Source organism: Aspergillus pseudotamarii (assembly GCF_009193445.1).
Source record: "Aspergillus pseudotamarii strain CBS 117625 unplaced genomic scaffold BDV38scaffold_9, whole genome shotgun sequence".
Taxonomy (NCBI): domain Eukaryota; kingdom Fungi; phylum Ascomycota; class Eurotiomycetes; order Eurotiales; family Aspergillaceae; genus Aspergillus; species Aspergillus pseudotamarii.
Genome location: NW_022475023.1, coordinates 533,540 through 549,906, shown reverse-complemented (window position 1 = coordinate 549,906; position 16,367 = coordinate 533,540). Strand labels below are relative to the sequence as shown.

At 48.5% G+C, this 16,367-nt stretch overlaps 7 protein-coding genes across 7 annotated transcripts; 4 read left to right on the top strand and 3 right to left on the bottom strand.

Annotated features, from left to right (window-relative positions):
• Positions 1–124: 124 nt before the first annotated feature.
• Positions 125–2,512, top strand: BDV38DRAFT_238745 (sugar porter family MFS transporter). Its single transcript, XM_032053700.1, has 4 exons — positions 125–910; positions 969–1,171; positions 1,230–1,310; positions 1,374–2,512. The coding sequence occupies exons 1-4, from the start codon at positions 742–744 to the stop codon at positions 2,433–2,435; spliced, it is 1,515 nt and encodes a 504-aa protein (XP_031917184.1). The 5' UTR covers positions 125–741; the 3' UTR covers positions 2,436–2,512.
• Positions 2,513–2,537: 25 nt separating this feature from the next.
• Positions 2,538–4,953, bottom strand: BDV38DRAFT_221006 (sigma-70 region 2 family protein). Its single transcript, XM_032052790.1, has one exon. It carries the CDS (start codon positions 4,678–4,680, stop codon positions 2,674–2,676), a length of 2,007 nt encoding a protein of 668 aa, XP_031917183.1. The 5' UTR covers positions 4,681–4,953; the 3' UTR covers positions 2,538–2,673.
• Positions 4,954–6,214: 1,261 nt separating this feature from the next.
• On the top strand, positions 6,215–6,536 carry BDV38DRAFT_221002 (uncharacterized protein). The gene has a single exon (XM_032052789.1). It carries the CDS (start codon positions 6,249–6,251, stop codon positions 6,411–6,413), a length of 165 nt encoding a protein of 54 aa, XP_031917182.1. The 5' UTR covers positions 6,215–6,248; the 3' UTR covers positions 6,414–6,536.
• Positions 6,537–6,981: 445 nt separating this feature from the next.
• Positions 6,982–9,984, top strand: BDV38DRAFT_220994 (putative PHD transcription factor). Its single transcript, XM_032052788.1, has 2 exons — positions 6,982–8,743; positions 8,829–9,984. The coding sequence occupies exons 1-2, from the start codon at positions 7,111–7,113 to the stop codon at positions 9,779–9,781; spliced, it is 2,586 nt and encodes an 861-aa protein (XP_031917181.1). The 5' UTR covers positions 6,982–7,110; the 3' UTR covers positions 9,782–9,984.
• A 64-nt stretch (positions 9,985–10,048) lies between these two features.
• On the bottom strand, positions 10,049–11,166 carry BDV38DRAFT_279563 (uncharacterized protein; the record flags this gene model as incomplete). The annotated part of the gene is made up of 2 exons (XM_032059057.1): positions 10,049–10,825; positions 10,927–11,166. 2 exons carry the CDS (start codon positions 11,164–11,166, stop codon positions 10,049–10,051), a joined length of 1,017 nt encoding a protein of 338 aa, XP_031917180.1.
• Positions 11,167–11,341: 175 nt separating this feature from the next.
• Positions 11,342–13,176, bottom strand: BDV38DRAFT_238737 (F-box domain protein). The gene is made up of 2 exons (XM_032053699.1): positions 13,041–13,176; positions 11,342–12,752 (listed from the first exon to the last, which is right to left on the bottom strand). The coding sequence occupies exon 2, from the start codon at positions 12,747–12,749 to the stop codon at positions 11,583–11,585; it is 1,167 nt and encodes a 388-aa protein (XP_031917179.1). The 5' UTR covers positions 12,750–12,752; positions 13,041–13,176; the 3' UTR covers positions 11,342–11,582.
• Positions 13,177–13,998: 822 nt separating this feature from the next.
• BDV38DRAFT_268796 (cobalamin-independent methionine synthase II family protein) lies at positions 13,999–15,335 on the top strand (the record flags this gene model as incomplete). The annotated part of the gene is made up of 3 exons (XM_032056841.1): positions 13,999–14,218; positions 14,282–14,698; positions 14,764–15,335. 3 exons carry the CDS (start codon positions 13,999–14,001, stop codon positions 15,333–15,335), a joined length of 1,209 nt encoding a protein of 402 aa, XP_031917178.1.
• Between the last annotated feature and the right edge of the window lie 1,032 nt (positions 15,336–16,367).

Sequence of the window (16,367 nt, the reverse complement as noted above, 5' to 3'; positions counted from 1 at the left end):
CATCAACTAGTGGAACAGTAGAAAAAACTTGGCCTCGGCGATCTGATAGCGGCTGACGGCGATTCGATCCTTTCGAATCCTTTGCCCTGCCAGTCCCCGCCCTTTCGGGACTAGCGCCGGAGCCGGCTTTGGAGGTCTCGGAAAGCCTTTCTATACGTCAGTGAGAAACTTGTTCCAAATTCCAATTTTTAGGTAAGGCTGAAGAAATGCTAGGGTAATGAATGCCATGGCGCCTCAGGCAGTCCCGGTTGCTTTCCACTTCTGTCAGGCGAGAATTACATTACCTCAGAAAGCTAACTAACCTTATCCTTTTGTTACGGCGGATTTCAAATCCTCAGGATGTTTGGACCTCCTGTACATACCTTGAAGTATTCCATACATCTTCACCCAGGATAATACCAAACACATTTCAATCCTCTTCTACTGCTTCCCCCATGTTCACCATTGGGAATGAGGGTGTTGTTCCGCTCTCAATCAACTCGACTGCTCCTATTTAACTAGCAGTGGCATTGACTGATGCATTGCCTTGGCATTCTTCCTCCTTTCTGACATCGCCACCAATACGGAACGTCAAAAAAAAAGTACCTTTCCCCATTATCAAGAACTTCATCAGCCGTTGGAAATCACCTATGGAAATATACAAGAAGGCAGTGGAATACACGAATGGGGTCCTTACTATAGATACCATAGCACCTGCAGTCGAACGCTGAGCACATCACTTACCAGTCCAGGCTTTGCCCGATGGCTTACTATCTTGTCACCCTTTGCTGCGTCTTCGCAACTCTGGGATCCTTTCTTTTCGGCTATGATTCCGGCGTGATTTCCTCCACCCTTGATCAAGAGGATTTTCAGAATCGCTTTCATCACCCCTCTGATGCCGCAACGGGTGGTATAGTCGCTTCTTACAATGGTATAGGCTCACCTACAAATGATGTTCGGACGCCAAACACCTTCTAACTGGAATTTAGGGGGCGCGATTCTAGGTTCCGTTCTGGTCTCATACATCTCTGATCCATATGGACGGCGTCCCGTCATCTTCGTTGGAGGCCTTCTGGGAAGCTTGGGTGCAGCATTGCAAGCTGGTGCCGTCACTGTCGCCATGCTCATTGCAGGCCGATTGATTGCAGGTTTGGCTGTGGGCTTGATGTCGTCCGCAATTCCTGTTTACTGTGTACGTCTTTCCCGTTTTCGGTGTCGCATTGCACTTGAGCTATGCTGACTCTTTTTAGAGTGAGGTTTCTCCTCCCCGGATACGCGGCTTTTTGGGCTCCATGCAACAATGGATGATTGGGATGGGCTTTGTTGTCGCTGTATGTCATATCGCTCTCTTTCATCTGTATAGCTTTTGGGGTTGCCTTACTAACCCCGGCCAGCAATGGACTGGATATGGCTGCTCCCTTCATACCGGTGCCCTTACCTGGCGTCTCCCCTTGGCCATCCAGGCTGTTCCCGCCGTGGTCCTCTGTTGTGGTGTTTGGGTCCTTCCCGAGTCTCCGCGCTGGCTGATCGAGAAAGGCCGCACTGAAGCCGGTCGAGAGGTCCTTGCTCGCTTACATTTAAACCGGGATAAGTCTAATATCCACATGGTTGAAGCCGAGATCGCCCAAATCAATGACAGCATCGCCGAGGAACGGCGTTCCGCCGTACACTCCTGGCGCGAGCTAGTAAGCAAAGCTCGCTGGCGCCATCGCCTGTTACTTGCGTGCGGTATTCAAGCGTTTACCCAATGCTCAGGTACCAACATCATCTCAAACTACAATCCAGGCCTGTATAGGACGCTAGGACTGAAGGGCACAACCCCGCTCATGCTACAGGGGATATGGGGTGCACTGGCCCAGTTCTGGAATACAGTGTTCATGCTTTTCGTTGACCGTGTGGGTCGTCGCAAGCTGCTCATCACTTCCCTGCTCGGCATGGGCGCCACCATGTGCATAGAAGCGGCCTTAGCTCAGGCCAACGGCGGCTTTCACGACCCATCTGCCAACCCGGATGCTGTCCGTGCTGCGATCGCCATGTTCTTTGTCTTCTCTATCTTCTTTACTAGCCTTGGCCTTATCTCCTGGATCTATCCGTCTGAGATCTTCCCGACAGCGATCCGCGCCCGCGGCTCATCGCTGGCAACCGCTACCAACTGGAGTCTGAACCTAGTCTTCGCGCAATGTACGCCAATTGCGAGGTCGAGCATGGGCTTTAATTATTTCTATTGCTTCTTCGCTTTTAATTGGGTGGCCGCTGCCGTCACTTGGGCCTTTTACCCTGAAACCGCTGGCAAGTCGCTTGAGGAGGTCGAACATATCTTCTCACCTTGCTCTCACGATGATACTCCACGTCCTGCGCCAGACCTCAAGAACGATGCTGTTGCTGTCTCGAACCCTGCAGACAGCGACTGGTCTAGGGAGAATCTGGAGCTTAGCTGCCATGCCAAAATGTCATAGTATATGTAGACCAAATATGTAGTATATGTAGACCAAGATATGCAAGTAATAGTGCTCTTTTTTTTTTTCTTTTTTTTAAAAAAAAAAAAATTATTCGAATTGCGGTTGTTGTAGCCGCTTGCTATATAAAAGTTGGGTATCAAGTAGATTCAGGATCAAGAAAACAGATAAGGGTATCCAATAACTAGATAAATATAGTGATGCGCCAAACTACAGAGGGATAAATGGAGCGATCTGGTCACTCTGCCAGAGCAGGCATGATATAGCTCGTTAGAGGCGCACTGAGGATCTCCTGCCGCAGTTCACGTTCCCACAGACACACAGGGGTCCCAACATGTAACGTCAAACATGAAAAGAGGAAGTTATGAACAGTCATCCAAGAATTCAGACTAAGTCGCTTCGCAACCTTGAGCATCCGACCAGCAAACCAAGGTCGCCCGTATTGTGTCTTAGCGGTAGGAGAATACTGCGTGAAATCGGGCATGCCTCGGTTGCCCAATGACGTAGAAGAGATGCCCGTTATCTGTATACCATCGTTGCATTCAAGCATGATCTGTAGTAGTGCTTCGACCGATCCACTCGTGTTCACCTCACTCGCTAGTACTGCGTGCTCCAATGTCCAGAGGAAGGTTTCGCTATGCTGCACGGAGTTTCGGTAATCCCAAAGAGCTGCATTAAGCATGATCAGTGCAACCAGCCGCGCGACAAATTGTTTACGGTTGCCTGAAGCGGTAAAGCGAAGGCCGGGTGGTGCGGCAAGGATGCTATGCAGAAGCGATGTCTCCTGAAACGCAGTGTAACGCACTAAAGCTGGCTTACTGGCGTGGTTAGTTTGATAAGATATCGAGAGCTCCTCACAACGCTTCAAAAAGTCGATGAACTCGTCGCACTGATGCCTAATTTCATCCTCTGGTGACAGAAATGCTAGCGGATAACTTGGACTGACTGATCCAGAGGGTGACAAAGCACCTCCAGGCGATAACAATGGCATTGAAGGAAGGGAGGTAGGTGGCAGCTTGAGAGTTTGTGTGACCGAGTCTTGCCATGGACCTTGATCATTGAAAGACCGTTTGACTAAAGGGTTATACTCGAAGAAGAAGCTCAGCCCATTTGTTTCATATCCGGATAGAATATAATCTTGCCAGTTGATTAACATGCCCAACCGTGTATTCTCGAAGGCCGCCGGTCCTCCTCGGGCACGTATCATCTCCCTCGCAGCCCGCATGTGTACCCAGCTAATTTCCTTGTGCCCTGGACGAGGGTCAAAGTCCTCGAGACCTGCAGCGCTGAGACATGCAATAATTGCAACATCGGAGATATCACCTGGATTTCTTGTCATATGATCTCGGAGCATAGAAATTGCGCGGTTGCGGTGAACAAGTGTATAGTCAGTCTCCTCCTCGTTCCGTACCCAAGCCCAGGTATTCGCTGCATGTACGAGAATAGTGTTTTGGAATGTGACGGCGCCTTTCATGCCCTCTGGGACAAAGACTGCCGTGTACCAGTTGTGGGCTTTGGCAGAGCGGAAATGACTACCATATGAACAGGCAGGCATCTCGTTAACGTAGAAGTCGAATAGCCGTTTGCCTTCAGCATCAAGATCCATCGGCAGGGTATTGAAAGGGTCGGTTCGTGCTGCACTGAGGATAGTTTTTGGGGAAAGCGTGACATCAGATGGGGATGTTGGTGTGGATGACCATGGAGATAAACTGCTAGACTCCGAGCCACTACTCTGACTTCCAGATACATATTTGTCTAGAAGATAGGGCGACATTGGATAGCCTTGAAGTTGAAAGAAGGAATTGGCCGGTAAGGATGCATTCTCAACAGTTGTATAGCTCATGGCTCCAGGAACAAAATCTCGCTCAATTTCTTCCACCAAATCGTCCATCGACTCTCGATTCGGGTCAACCTTGATATCGGACTTTTGTGCTGATGAAGACTGCACATTCTTCTGCCTCTCACAATTGAGGCCTTCTTCCTTTCCTTTCTGCGCAGTGGCCCCTGCAGAAGTCCTGGCCTTCCTCGGGCGTCGAGTAGTTTTTCGTGGCGCATTGTTGCTTTCTACCGCCGTCTGTTCGGCATCATTACTAGACTGACCCGACGCACGTTTTTGGCGCATGTATTGTTGCATCACATGGCGCTTGACCTGGGTCAAATTGCTCCGACTATTGTTCGAAGCGTCGATGAATTGCCATTCTGTCGCAGGCTTGGTTGAATCCGTGTCGTCAGGCTCATTTGACATGGTTTGACGTTTTGTCAACCCCCCGCGTGGTCAACCCTGCTAACGATTGCGTGTGTACGTACTTTGGTTGCAACTCGAGGGTTACAGCTGCAAAATTCTTCAATAGTACACCATGCGTTGTTATGGGGGTTGGGCTTTGTATGATCACTGGCAGCAACCCCAGCGCAATGTGAAACATGCAAAGCCTCGGTGCTATTTTAGGTCCCGCAACGTGCGAGTCCGAGCGTGGACTAGTCGGTAGCGTAGCCAGAAGGCGCAGCAGAAAATCAAGTCAGAACAAGACGATTAATGTTAACAATCTGATATCGCGACAGAGCCAATCGACTTGGCGTTTCAGAAAGAACCCTAGGAGGCCCTCGTCATTTATGGTTCTGTCAGTTACCTTCTATGGAGGGCCATGTACACGGGTGTTCACGGCGGAATGTGGAGCTACGGGCAACCGTTGGAGGGAAACGTCAGAACCTCCAAACAGATAGGCTTTGCGGCTTAAAGCAGTTGATTAGAAATTGATCTGTGTTTGCCTCCTCAGCCCTGGAAGCGACAGTCTCACTTGCAGCGAGAAACGATGCGGCTGAGACTATACGGGGTCGAATGATGACATGAGGTGGCCCGCTCGTTCCGCAATCGCCTCTCAAGGAACAAGGATATGGAGGTGGTGGGTGAGTGGGGGGTAAGGAGAACAGAATAGAAGAGTAATAACAGTGGCAATAAGTTGGACAGCGGAATATCAGTAATCAGGTGGTTTTTGGCTAACGGGATTGAAGGGTTCGAGATTAGATGGAAAGATAGGCGAACTAAACCCAAAGACGTAGGACCATCGTCCTTTCCGATTCGGTTGTGCATCCGTTCCAGAACTAGGTATGATTCAGGTGTTGTTCCCAGGGCCAATCACCATCCCCGCCTGTCTATCGATCGGGAATGGGCCGATCATGGATACTGCCTTTGAACGACATCCTCTACCCCGACCTTTGATTCGCGCATTCCCTTCTGCAGGGGCACTGATAGTAGTAGTTGATCGTTCACGCCCATAAATAACACCGCAAAGTAGCATTGGTCCAGTGAGAGTGTGAATTGGTACCTGATTTTTGGGTGACATCCATTCATACCCCACACACTTTTGAGGGACATGGTACCATTCACATGGGAACTAACTAGTACTATCCATACAGTGTACACTATCTCCTTTCGGTATCATACACGATCGCTGAGCATATATCTGACTTTTTGTCCCCCCTTTTTGGGGTATTTTCTCGACTAATCCGTATTATAGTACTCTGTACTATCCAGTAACTATTTACCCACTCTTTCATGCTTCGACTCCGTTAACTGTCACTTCTTTTAACTTTGGCCCCATGCATTAGCTTCTATACGTAGTAATCTTCAGTGCCATGAGACTGCCATTAGGGCGTGTTGACCTCAAAAAGTTTACCTGTACACAGCGTAAGCTTAACCAGTCAATACAGATAAGCATGCTTCAAAGCCAGCCTGTACAGGTAGCTAATTACACTGGTTTCCAATTCCTTGGCGGTGGATCAGATAACATGCCCTCATGTACGGAGTAGTCAGTTATGCTCAACGGCGTGACCCCCCTGCCTGCATATTTTGCACCAGGGGTGATCCTGCGAAATAGTACGACGTCCCCTGCTCGAACGGACTCCCTGTTTGGGATCAATTACATCCATTTGCAATGCATTTCATTGAAAGGTATTCACGGTTCCAACAGTAGAGTATAAGTCATGGAAAGCCGGAGGTTTTGACAAAATATTTCACGGCATGTGGCAAGCTACCGCGACAATGAACGCATACTATCTCTATAGAGGTGGATGGATCAACCGCGGCCAGACGTCGGAGTTAAAATACACCGCCTTCATCTAAACTCCGCGGCAGAATTGCAAATCTGAAAGTAATCTGAGCTCCACGACAGGTACAATCTTGGGGTTTGACCACGCGCGTCTGTTCTCACAGCTTTTCGGTTCCTGGCATAGAGCCTGTAGGATAATATTATTTGATTATTCTTAGGTCATTTCTCCCGCCTGCTGATCCCCCATCCTCCCTCACGTCGCCCAGTCGCGCGTTCAGCAACTCCGCCGCATCGATCTCCGAAACTCCGTTGCTATCATCACCACTTTCGGCGCCTTTACCCCAGCAGTTCGTTAATAGTACAATATACATGGGCGCTCCGGTACATTTCTCTGTCTATTCGATATCTGCGTGATCTTTGACCCTACCGACTGTGCGCCAGCTTTCATGATGCCTTTACTGGGAGTCACGAGACCGACATATACCACATAGTCGACAGACATACTCTAGCGCCTTCGCCTTAACTCTAAGTTTTGACTGTAAAGTTCAGGATAATCCCTTGGATTGTGTTGATTAACATCGTTGTTATCGCTTCCAAGGGCAACTGCCGCGTTTGTTTAAAGTTACGCGATGGCTGGCGGGGTGGCCACATCTACTGGCGTCGGTCAGGGAAATGATTCCAATGGTGATGTTACGACGACCATAAGTCCATATGAAACAAACCCGGATAATATACCGCAAGATGACCCCTTCCTTAAGCAAAGCCCTCACTACGGTCGTTACGCTCCGCGAGACGATGATTTCAAACCCCGCTACGATCACTGGTGGCAATCGGACCCCGATGCGATCTCGCATTGGGAGAGCATAGTGAAAGAGAATTTGAATCCAGAGAATTCTTTGAACTTGCAAGAGAACCGCCAGGCTTATTCTGTTGGCAGTGTAATAATTCGAGTTGACAAGGACGATGTGGTCGACACAACAGCTGAAAGGTACTCTTGCGCTAACGCGAATGAATTGAGCGCAGCAAGGAAAGCGGAGGATGTTCTTAAAGCACTTAGCGTTGCTGTTCCGATAGTACATTTTTGTGGGACGGTTGATGGGAAGAATATCACTGTGGAGTCCAGAATTCCTGGTGTTTCTCTAGAAGTTGCCTGGAGGTATCTTAGCGCCGAGCAAATCAACAAGTTCAAGCAAGAATGCCGTCGGATCCTTGAGCACATGGCAAGCATCGATCCTGCACCCGACAGCCCGTCGTACGTTTGCAGCGGACTCAACTCTCAACTATCGCCCGAGATACAGGAAATGGAGAAGGATGTGCTATTCCAAGAGAAACAGGAAGATGAGATATTGTGCCTAGTACATAACAACATGACTCCTTCCAATATCATCGTTAACGATGACCGAGTCGTGGGCATCATTGGTTGGCGACACAGCGGATATTTTGGGTTCGGAAGGGCAAACACGATACACCGACGGTTCAGAATGCCCACATGGTCTTCATTAGCGGCGGCTGGTGGTAATGTTGAAGCATGGGCTGATTTCTATGAGGATCTCCTGAACGCAAAGGTGGGCTCCAAGCTTGAAGCGAGCCAAGATACACCAGGGCCACAAGTAAAAACAGAACCATCAAACATGACTTTGGACAAGGTTCCTGAAAGCGATGAAATCGACAACAAGTCTATATTGTCTCAGGTTGATGGCGTAAACACGCCCGGGGAGCACCCGACACCGAAGAAAATTGCGGATCTGAAACAAGGACGAGGCTCACGAGCCTCGTCGTCCGATCGGTCATCGCCTGCCAATTCTGTGAAACCTACTCCAGGTAGGAAATCCACACCCGGTGGTGGAAAGAAAGGCACGGCAAAGAAGTCGACTGCCAAAAAGCGCAAGATCACCGAAGAAGATACCGAAAGTGTTGATGGCCATCAATCAAACACCCCTTCCTCCCGCACCAGTAAAACCCCTGGCGTCAAGAAGCAGGGCTCTGCATCTGTAGCAAGCTCTCCTGCACCCGAAAGCAGGACGAAGAAGAAGAAAGGTACCAAGACTAGAAAGGCCCCGAAGAAAGCTGCAGCGAAAGAAGAGGAACACGATGATGGGGAAGAAGAAGCTTCAACAGATGAAAACGAATTGTTCTGTATATGCCGTAAGCCTGATAACCATACATGGATGATTGCCTGTGATGGCGACTGTGATGACTGGTTTCATGGAAAGTGTGTCAACATCGATCCAAAAGACGCTGACTTGATTGACAAGTATATATGTAAGTCTCAAGTGGCTTTTCCCTCTGCTGCTATTATGCTGGTGTTGCCTCTTGCGATAACAGTTTTTCGCTAATTTTAAACCAGGCCCTAACTGCAAAGAGCAGGGCAAGGGATGCACTACATGGAAACCAATGTGTCGAATGCCCTCTTGTCGGAAGCCTGCTCGATTCATCAATAATAATCTTAGCAAATACTGTTCTGATGAGCATGGCCGGGAATTCATGCGCCTGAAGACCCAGTACCTCAACATGAGCCCGACCCCCGAGAACAAGATGGAAGACCTTGGGAGCAGAGGCGGAATCCTCACTGCCGGTGACCTCAAGGCCGTGATAATGGATGTATCTTCAGCGGCAGAATTTCGAAAGCTTGGCGAACGGATCGTCTCACTACCACCAGATAATCCTGAGACGGACACAAAAGAGAAGGACAAGAAAAAGCTTGGATTGGATGTTGCTCCTGACGACCTTACATACTCACCCGATGAGGCATTGAAAATTGAAGAATTACGAAAACGGCGTGATGAACTGCTTCACCGCAAGGATATGCTCAATGCGCGTAACACATTCGTGAATCTTGTCCGTCAACGGTCCAAGAGTCTCCTAGAACGATTGAAGCAAGCCGAACCTAAAGGCGGATGGAAAGATATCTGCGGCTTTGACTCACGGTTAGCCTGGTCTGATGAGGAGTTCGACGAGTGGAGGCTATCGGAAGTTGGGGCGAAAACACTTGAGGATGGCACTCCTGAGGCGCTGGCGTCTAGCTATCCTGATACAGCTGATGCAGATGGTGACACCGTCATGAATGGCGTCAAAACCGAAGAGGATGACATCAGCAGCTTGTCTCGGGGTATTTGTACCAAGAAGCGCTGTGAGAGACACAAACAATGGGTCAAGGTTCAACAACAAGAGATCTTATTTGAGGAGGATACACTTGACCAGGATCTTGCAAAGTGTGAGAAGGAAGCTCAAAACGTCGTGGAGAGAGCTGTTCTTAGGATGTGGGCTGAGAAAGAGAATGCCCAAAACGGATGTCAATGAAGCCAACGTAAGGCTGAGGCGAGAGATTATAGTGCTATTTTGCAATGCTGTTAAAAGGTCATTTGCATAAACGATACCCTTGTTCGCGGAAGGAAGCAAAACGCAGGGATTTCGACATGGAGTTGGTGTGTATATTTGGTAGTTGGGGCCGCAGATGGTATTTTCGATGAGGCTGGCGTAAGACTTGATAATATATACAAATAAGTGGATTGCTTGATATGTAATAGTCCAGTTCCAAACAAGAAAGTAACTTTCCGGAACCAGTGCTCAATTTATTCGTTTGTCCCACATGCACCATCGTCCAACACCGTTGCCTACCCTATCTTTGATGACTTCAACCACGTGTGCGGACTTGACAGTCGATAATAGAAGATGAGCATCGATTCCCTGCTCCAATGTTCGCATAAGGAGACTAGGAAACAACCTCTCACTTGCGTGGAATATAGATTGAAGGCCATCCTCGAGAGAAGTCTGCGGTTTGTACCCTGGATTTCTCCTTTGCTGCATTTGACCTGGGGCAACGTGCATGTTGGATGTCATCGTCCCAAGACCGCTAGTATTGATAAGCATCACGGATAGATAAGGGCTATGCATTCGTGACAATTGTGTCAAAGTCCGCAGTATATTTGACAGTATGGCTGTCCCTCTGACTATGGAGGAAGCGCGTACGACTCCCTCGGTGAGAGTGTCAAGTCCGGCAATGAGGAGGAAAATACTGCAGTCACTGTTGCCTGTGGATTCTGCCTGATGATTCTGTCGTGATTCCTGTTCCTCTTTATACCTATGTAAAGCACCTGAGACCTCACCTATAGATTGCGCAGCGGCAGCCATATCGAAGACAGGGAATAACTGAACATGGTCCAGACGTGAGACTGCTTCATTGCGCGATAGGGGCGGCTGTTGAGATGCTGATAACAAAGATTCAAGCAGCCTTTGCGGAGAGAAAATGTCAAGATTTGCTGGGTGGATTATATATGCTTTAGCACTAAAACTTGACGGTGCTGATGTTTTACAAAGCTGTGCTGCGAGTATTGATCGTGAAACCTAGCCAACGATTATCATCAGCTGGGTTGATGTTCGTGGCGAGATGGAAGAGAGAAAAGGCTGGAAGATGAGCAGAACAAAATGAAAAGGGAGCTCAATACTTGGCCTAAAATTTCAATATCATCGTTTTCCTTGGCCTGGTCTCTCAGGTTCGAGAAGCCAATTACGGTTCCTTTTCGGAAGACACTATGTGCAGGGCTCTTGAATGCGTTACGAATGTCATCCTTGAGATCCCAAGTTCCTGGTGTAGAAACCTGGCCATGATGTGGTTGTGGCAAGAGAAAATGGGCGAGAGTTGGGAATGCAGGTGCAGAACTGTATGGAGTAGAAGTAGAGGCCATCTTGGAGTGGAATGAGTATGACCGTCTCGTACAGGCTGTTCCTAACAGAATAACTATTTTGGCGACAGTTCTGTTGGATTAATATGGTAGCATTATGATTTAACTAAAAATCCATTGAGCAGACCTGGTGCAGAGGTTGAGGTGCGACATACTAGTAGTATCTTAGAAGCTGTCAAGAAGAAGACTGCATCCGAAAGTCTACTCTATTCCACGTGTTCAGGCCTTAGCTTTAAGGCACCAAGACTATCGATTGGCAATAAGGGTATAGGGCTATTTCGGACTTGTATATATGCAATTCTCCCTAACCTTGTATATATTTCTTCATACAACGCATTTTCTTATTTAACGACCCGTCATTGCGGTTCTTAAGAATCTCGATTACTCAAACCCAGCGCGCTTAGAAAGCCGACATCGTGTTAAGCAACGGCTGTTCGCACAATAGCTTCCACTGTTGCTGGCGCACAAGCAGCAGAACATATGCTCTTCTTAGTCCAAGTCCCTTGGCCGTCGTGGGCCCATTCACTATCGCCAAGGATATCTTCCAGTATGGGAGATAGCTCGGTCCGTAACGGGTCGAGTGCATAGTCACAGGCACAGAACTCAGCAAGGCTGCCTCTGTTGCCCATGCCACTTACAGAATGCCCGATAAGTGAATAACCTGTAGTAATTTCCATCCAAGGGTCACTAGGGTCCATAGACCCCCTCTGTTCTAGCTCGGTAGCCTTGTCGCCCTCACATGGTGCTAACTGGACACTCAATGACCGTAAATTCTCCATCAGCTCCACTGCGTTTAAGACCAATTTGACGTGATTATAGAACGGGAATACGGCGGTGTACCGAAAGGATGTCAATTTGCTGAGCGCGGGGGACGAAATTAACCTTTGCGGGCGAGGTCTAACGTATTCTAATGAGCCCCATGTGCTGAACAGTGAAGGAACCTTAAACAGGAAATATTCATAGTGATTATAAGCCTTGAGAGAGGAGGACTCGTTGAATAGCAGGGAGGACCACGATCGAGCTTCAAGTAGCGTTGAGCGCTTTTCAAGATGAGTAAGTGGTGGAGGGTCAAAGCTTCTAGTGTCCTGCTCTAACTGCAAGATTTGAAGTGGGGCTTGAAAGGCCCAACTGTGTTCCTCGGATACCTGCGCGCCTGTCATCTTGCCAATAAACGACGGCGGTGCAATGATTGTGATGCGCTGCGGATCGACATAGGACAATACCCGGCGCCACCAGAATGGATCTTCTCGGTCATCTGAGGGGTGTCGCCCTTTGATCACGGCTGAACTTACATGTCGAGCTAGGCTTGTAGCGGATATAAAGGAGAGAAACTCATCTACATCCCGTAGGTCGATGCAAACGTGAGTAAATAATCGTGGTCGTGTGACCTCGAGCAAACGGGAAGAGGTACATGAGAGGTTCTTCAGATCTCGGATACCCGACTTGACGATATTCCTGCTTGGCGGTTGGTGTAGCTTGGCTAATGAAGGGGGTGGATATGAAAGATTGGAGATGATCTCGTCAAGAAGCTCATTTGGCAGAGCTTCCAATGATGATCCTTGAGGGACCATTATCGCATGCGGCATATCCTGCAAGAGGAGATTAGTGTTCCATGGTTATCACATATCACATATCACATCTTGACAGTAGCTGCTAAGGCTTCCATTGACTAGGTAGGGTAATTGATCTGTACTGTTTCAACCTCCGTGGCATACTCCGTACTAAGAGATACGATGGAGGTTATATACTCTGTGTATGGATGGTCGGGAAAGGAGGCCGACATCAACTGCCGTGGCGACCCCACATACGTCACACGAGCTCCGCCAATCCTTCCAAAGGGTATCGGGAAAACAGTTTCAAAACCGCAATAGACTCACCGGTAACACACTTTGAAACTCGTTGAAAAGGTTTAGTAGTTAAGGATGATTCGTATTAAGTAACAAAGGCTGAGTGCTATCAAGGCGACATGGAAGTAGTACGTACGAATATCATTGAGGAAGTTATGCAAGGAACTCTGTCGAATTGCCTGTGGCGGTAAAACCCCCTGCTGGATTGGGACAAACGACCCCACATTTCCATTGGTGGTCCCTTTTAGCGTCCGCGCCAAGTATTTAACTCCCAAGAGGACGACAGAGTGGACTTGAAATCCTCTCTCGATACTTACTCCGTAGAGTCTGTTGTTTGAATGGATATCCTATTTTACTGTCAATAGAACAATTACTACTTAGTTAGAGAGGAAGAGGCAAAGGTCGGAAACTATAATTCCAACCAGGCAATACTAATGGGTAACGTGGACGATACCAATGGTTATCAAGAGCTTAGTCAAACTACACCCACATCTAATCTTTAGATCTTTTGCCTCATCTATCTTGACCTCCCATGTAGCAAATCCGGTCCGTCAATCTACTATATCCTTCTCATCAACCAGGAATCTCTCATTGACATGATGTCAAGGGTCACGACTCTCATTGTCATCCTCTTCGTTCTTCCAATATACCTATCATGGCAGTAGTATCTCTTCCACAGTTCCACTTCCTCCTCCCCGAGTCAGGATGTGGAGAGAGCCTCTACGGTGGGGCACTTCAGAGAACGTGAAAGCACTCGGCAGTTAGTGAAAGTTTCAAGCCGCGGAGAAGGCGAATTGATGTGAAATAGCATTACTTTGCTTAGGTCCGAGTTCGGTGGCTCCTCTCTGTTTAAATCGTTCCCTCCCTGCAACTGTCAAGTCTGTCTTTCGAACCCCCCCGCTCAATCACCACGTTTGATAACAGGTACCACATCAAGAGACACTTGGGAGCGCCTCGATATTTATTGACAGACTCAGGACTCTTCAATATGGCCCACCAGCTTCACCACAACCCCCCTTTCCGTGCTGAACACCTTGGTTCGCTCCTTCGTACCGATGAACTGTTGAAGACAAAGACAGCTTTCGAGCAGGGGCAGGTCTCTGAGGCTGAGCTTGCCGCTCTCGAGAACAAGGATATCAAGGAGATCGCTGAAACTCAGAAGAAGCTTGGCTATGCAGCCGTCTCGGATGGAGAATACCGCAGACATAGTAAGGAAGGGCTTGGTTCTTTGTGTAGTGGGGCATGATGCTGACGGTTTAACTTGTATCTAGTGTTCTGGGGGTCTTTCTTCCCTGGACTGGATGGTTTCGAGGAAGTTACAGACGTCGATGCCGATGTTTTCCGTCCCTATGCTCCCGATGTCGCTGCTTTCCTTGAAGCTGGACACAAGCCTGGCGAGACTGTCATCTGTACTGGCAAAATCAAGCACGTCGGTAGTACCTATATCGACGAGTTCAAGTATTTGGCGAGCGTCGTTCCCCCGGAGGAGGTGAAGAACATCAAACTCACCCTTGCTGCTCCGAACTGGTATCATTTGCGCTATAAGGAGGGCAAGGCCTACCCGAAGGATGTGTATGCCTCCGATGACGAGTACTTTGCGGACATCGCCAAGGCATACCAGGATGAGCTCCAGATCTTGTATGACGCGGGCTGCAGGAATGTTCAGTTTGATGACCCCAACCTGGCCTGTGAGTCGTCTTTGCATAACCCTTCCTGTGTTGAATAGCGAAGAGTTTACTGACAATGCCGACAGACTTCTGCTCTGACAAGATGCTTGCGGGCTGGGAAGCAGATCCATTGAACGTCATCACAGCCGATGAGACGTTCGAGAAGTACGTCAAGTTGTACAACGATCTGCTTTCCAAGCGTCCCGCCGATTTCCACATCGGTGTACACATTTGCCGTGGCAACTTCGTCGGTAGCCGTCACTTCTCTGAAGGTGGATATGACCGCATTGCAACCAAGCTGTTCAAGGAGCTCAATGTCGACACATACTACCTCGAGTACGACACCCCTCGCGCCGGTGGTTTCGAGCCACTGAAGGAACTTCCCACGCACAAGAATGTCATTCTCGGTGTCGTGACCAGCAAGTTCCCCGAGCTCGAGGACAAGGAAGAAATGAAGAAGCGCGTCTACGACGCCGCCAAATTCATCGCGGAAGGCAACAAGATCTCCGTTGAGGAAGCATTGAAGCAGGTCGGTGTTAGCCCACAGTGTGGCTTTGCTAGTCACAGAGAAGGCAATGCCATTGACCGAAACGGCATGATCGCCAAGCTGAAGCTTGTCCGGGAAATTGCCAATGACATCTGGCCTGGTCAGCTTTAAGTAGGTATGGTTGTCGTTTGATGTCGATTTTCAACAATGAGACACACTCGGGCTGGGTGACCGGCGACGTATTTGTGTGTATGAACGTGACGAAGTTATGTCTTTGTACAGAAAGCTGATCAATGTATCTGATTGGGAATATTGGGTTCAGTTCTGCATATGTATATACCTGATCACTTGATCAATAATAAATGATTCAACTCAGGTCACAAATTTCAATGTTCTTGCTCTGCGATTAATATAGTACTAGTAGTCAAAATCAGAGGACCTTGGAGGCCCAAAACGCCAAAGCACCATCTGTACGTTCCCAACTAGTGGGTCGAAACTCAAATCACGCTATCCGCAGTCAGGCTTGTCAGGACTGGTCTTCGCCGTTCCTGCAGGGTCCTTGGGTTATCTACTTGAAGTGTCCAGCCATGCAACCCTGCAGTCTGGACTTCCGAAACCAACCTTCAATTCAGCGTTAATGGATCTGGAAAGGTTTGACGACTTGTAACCGACCAGAACCCCGGTAGGCATTTAGTACTGTTAATTTGTTAGAGGCGTAGAGGATTGTGCAACTCACACATACTGGATGTCCCTTTACGACATTGCATTACTACACCCAATATAGAATTGGAGAGTCGTCCACAATCTCCACTCAAAAGCCTACAATCAGGTCATCGTAGGTACTCAGTACGTTGTAGACCCCCCTCGTAGTTGTTCAAAACTACTTCAATGACAGGTCTACTCAGTGACGTGGACCAGTACCTACCGATATACTGACTCCATAATCGAGTCCTTCCATCCACCGACCAAAATGGAGCTTAGAGGTATCTGGTTCTATGACGAGGGGCTTTGTTTCATTGTTTCTTTTCTTTGGGGACTTGAGTGAGCAAGGTTCCTCAAAACCAATAGCTTACATTGATATCTTGCAGAACCTGTTAAAAGCTATCCTTCTCGGTTCCAGGTAAATTCTCTTTAGGATCGATTTCTTTGTCTCCTACCGAACTTCGCTACCGTGACGTGTTTTCTGAGGGCGTTGCCTCGGTT